At 51.4% G+C, this 3,131-nt stretch overlaps 1 protein-coding gene across 1 annotated transcript in view; it reads left to right on the plus strand.

The window, feature by feature from the left end:
* The window catches only part of LOC101559904 (telomerase protein component 1-like), a 46,649-nt gene that overhangs the window by 24,639 nt on the left and 18,879 nt on the right, over window positions 1-3,131 (plus strand). Inside the window, 5 exon segments of the mRNA XM_023704145.1 lie at window positions 1,294-1,470; window positions 1,705-1,825; window positions 2,570-2,694; window positions 2,959-3,072; window positions 3,109-3,112. Of these exon segments, the coding sequence (XP_023559913.1) occupies window positions 1,294-1,470; window positions 1,705-1,825; window positions 2,570-2,694; window positions 2,959-3,072; window positions 3,109-3,112 (541 nt within the window).

Below are 3,131 nucleotides of genomic sequence, written 5' to 3' on the forward strand. Positions count from 1 at the left end.
TGCTGGGAAGGTAGCAAAGGGGAAGGGAAGGAGCAGGTCCATTGGCCTAGAGGCAGGGTTTAGGCAGAGCACTTAAGAGCCCAACTTTTGGTTTTTTATTTATTTTTGTTTAGCTTCTGGCTTTTTAATCTTAATATTTCCAAAAGGTACCTTGAACCTTAGGACAATTGCTTATTTCTTAAAACGATAGAGGGCCGGCCAAATAGCTCAGTGGATTAAAGCGCCTGCTTAGGCAGACGCAGGGGTTGGGAGTGTGATTCCCTGACCTGCCGTGCCCTCTGGGGCATGCTGAGAATTGCAGCACTTGGGAGGCTGCAAACAGGAAGATCACTACAAGTGAGAGATAAGTGGTATAAGCCAGTGGATCCAATACATAGACCATTGGGTCGGGGAGATAGCTCAACAGAATAAGCCAGTGCGATGTGCTGAGTTCGATCTCTGGTACTGAAAAAAAAAAAAAAACCAAAAAAACCCCAAAAACCTGAACAGTACTGCAGATTGGACCACATGACTCACATGCCAGGGAAGAGCTCTACCACTGTGCTGTATCCTCAACCTGCATATTGTTCTATTAACTAGGTTTATTGGTACTTTAGGTATGCATAATGATCACATTCATTATAGTGAATTTGTACCTATATTTCACATGATCTGATTCTTGTTTTGGCATTCCCTTACCTGCCTTCATCCCCCTTTCACCTCATTATAAAAGGCTTGTTTGCCTTTCTCTTTTTCTCATCCTTTTTTTCCTATTCTCTTCCTTCCTCTCCCCTTGCATAGTGCCCCTTCGCATTTGAGTATTTTCCCCTAATTTCACAATATCTCTCATACATTTTGATCCTTTTTTGTATGTGTTGCCTCTCACACTATAGAAGCAATTCAGTATGTACACGTGTGTCTCTGCTGTATTTCACATAAGAGAATAGCATCACTGTGGACCCATTTAGCCAGAAATTTCTCAAGCTTATCCTTCTCTGTGCCAGAGTCCCTCTCCATTGTGTGAGAACGACCACATCTTCTTTCTCGGGTCACCAGTGGGTGGGCACTGGGCTATCTGCACGCTTTAGCTATTACACCCTCCAGTCTACAGGTGGGCGTGCAGGTTTGCTGTACTGCGATGCTTTTGTTCTTCTAGGAAAATGCCAAAAAGAGGAAAGCTGGGTGGGCGGGACCTGTACAGTGGAGACCACAGCAGTTTACTCTGCAGAGGACCCCAAGACACCCTGTACTGCGTCTGTGGCTGTGAGAGAGGCCCGAGCTGCAGGCTGAGCCTGGCCCTCTGCTTACCCACAGCTGGTGCAGCATCAGGCTGTTCATTTCCTCCACTTTCCGGGACATGCATGGGGAGCGGGACCTGCTGCTGAGGTCTGTGTTGCCAGCACTGCAGGCCCGAGCCGCCTCCCACCGCATCAGCCTCCATGGCATCGACCTGCGCTGGGGTGTCACCGAGGAGGAGACCCAGAGGAACAGGTGCAGGCAGGAGGGCCACATAGAGAAGAGGGGTTTGGGGCGGAGCCCAAATAGGCAGTGGCAGGTGTGCAGTAAAAGACGGAGACTGGGGCAGGGAGCTGTCTCTTGCTGCCAACAGGAGCAGTCTCTCTTCCCACTGCTTTGTGAGCCAGGGCCCTGTCACTCAGCTGTGTGCCTGTCTTCCTTGCCCAGAGCCCCAGTGACCCCTATGTGTCCCTGTAACCTTGCCTACAGACAGCTGGAGGTGTGCCTCGGGGAGGTGGAGAACTCCCAGCTGTTTGTGGGGATCCTGGGTTCCCGCTATGGCTACGTTCCCCCCAGCTACAACCTTCCTGACCATCCTCACTTTCGCTGGGTAAGGCCACTGAGTATGGAGGAGGGGCTGGGCAGGGACTGGGGCTGGGCAAGACTTCAGGTTGTCAGGAGCTGGGGCCCTGCACAGGCTGTGCTCCAGACTGGGAGTGCCATGCAGCAGCGGACTCTGCGAGGGACCAAGGGTCACGGAGGTGGCTCCTTTGAGGCGTGGGTCTGCTGAGGTTTGGCCACACACAGGTCTGAGTTCTTATCTCCTTCTCTGGTGGTTAGTGTTCTGGGAAGAGGCTTCACTAATCTGCTCTCAACTTCTCTTCTTTTTTTCTTTTTTAAAGATTTACTAATTTTATTACTAGGCCATTCCCCAACATTTAATAATCTTTTAAAGTTTTGTTTTATCCTTGGGTGAAAATTTTTTTTTTGAGACAGGGTTTCACTATGTAGCCCAGGCTGGCTTAGACTCGAGTAATCCTCCTGCCTCAGCCTCCCAAGTGCTGGGATTACAGGTGTAGGCCACCACACCCGGTGGAACAACTTCTCCTCTTTAAAGAGAAGCAAGAACATCTATATTTACAGGCATGATAGCAATGAAAATTAATTTCAGAAATTCAGGGTACATGTCAGGCCTTCAATACATGTTAGCTGTTAGCTCTGTTTCACAGCTTGCATTTATTTGAATGGAGGGATGGCCTCTGCTGACAGGAGAGAGCACTGAGGCCTTGGGGCTCTCCAGGGAAAGATAGTGGATGTGGGGCATAGCCTGTCCATCTCTGCCCTCTCTCTGCAGGCCCGGCAGTACCCACCAGGCCGCTCCGTGACAGAGATGGAGGTGATGCAGTTCCTGAACCGGGATCAATGCCTGCGGCCCTCTGCCCGAGCTCTCATCTACCTCCGGGATTCCAGTTTCCTCAGGTGCCTGCCATTGACCCAGAGCCAGGTCTCCCTCCCATCTAGGCCATGTACGCTCCATCTGGTGTGGCACAGAGTAGGGGAGCAGTGAGCTCTCTCCTCTGAGAGAGAAGCACGATCCAGGGCATGTGCCTTTACAGTCCATATAAGCCTAAGGGCTGAAGAATCCCTACCTAAGTTTCAGGAAGTCACAGCTGTGTCCGGTGGTGGGTGGTGGCAGGCCAGGGTCTGCTCTAGCCTCATTGTTGGGGTGTCTGTGCTGGTCAGCTCTGTGCCAGACACCTGGAGACCTGACTTCATTTCTGAGTCAGAAGAGGCCGCCCAGCGGATGTCAGAACTGAAGGCTTACCTCAGCAGACAGGAGGAGATCACCTGCCGTAGGTGAGCTTGGGGAGGTGGGCAGCTCCGGGTACCCAGGGATGTGATGCCTGGCACCGGGC

This window comes from Octodon degus, unplaced genomic scaffold (assembly GCF_000260255.1).
Source record: "Octodon degus isolate 3935 unplaced genomic scaffold, OctDeg1.0 scaffold00189, whole genome shotgun sequence".
Taxonomy (NCBI): domain Eukaryota; kingdom Metazoa; phylum Chordata; class Mammalia; order Rodentia; family Octodontidae; genus Octodon; species Octodon degus.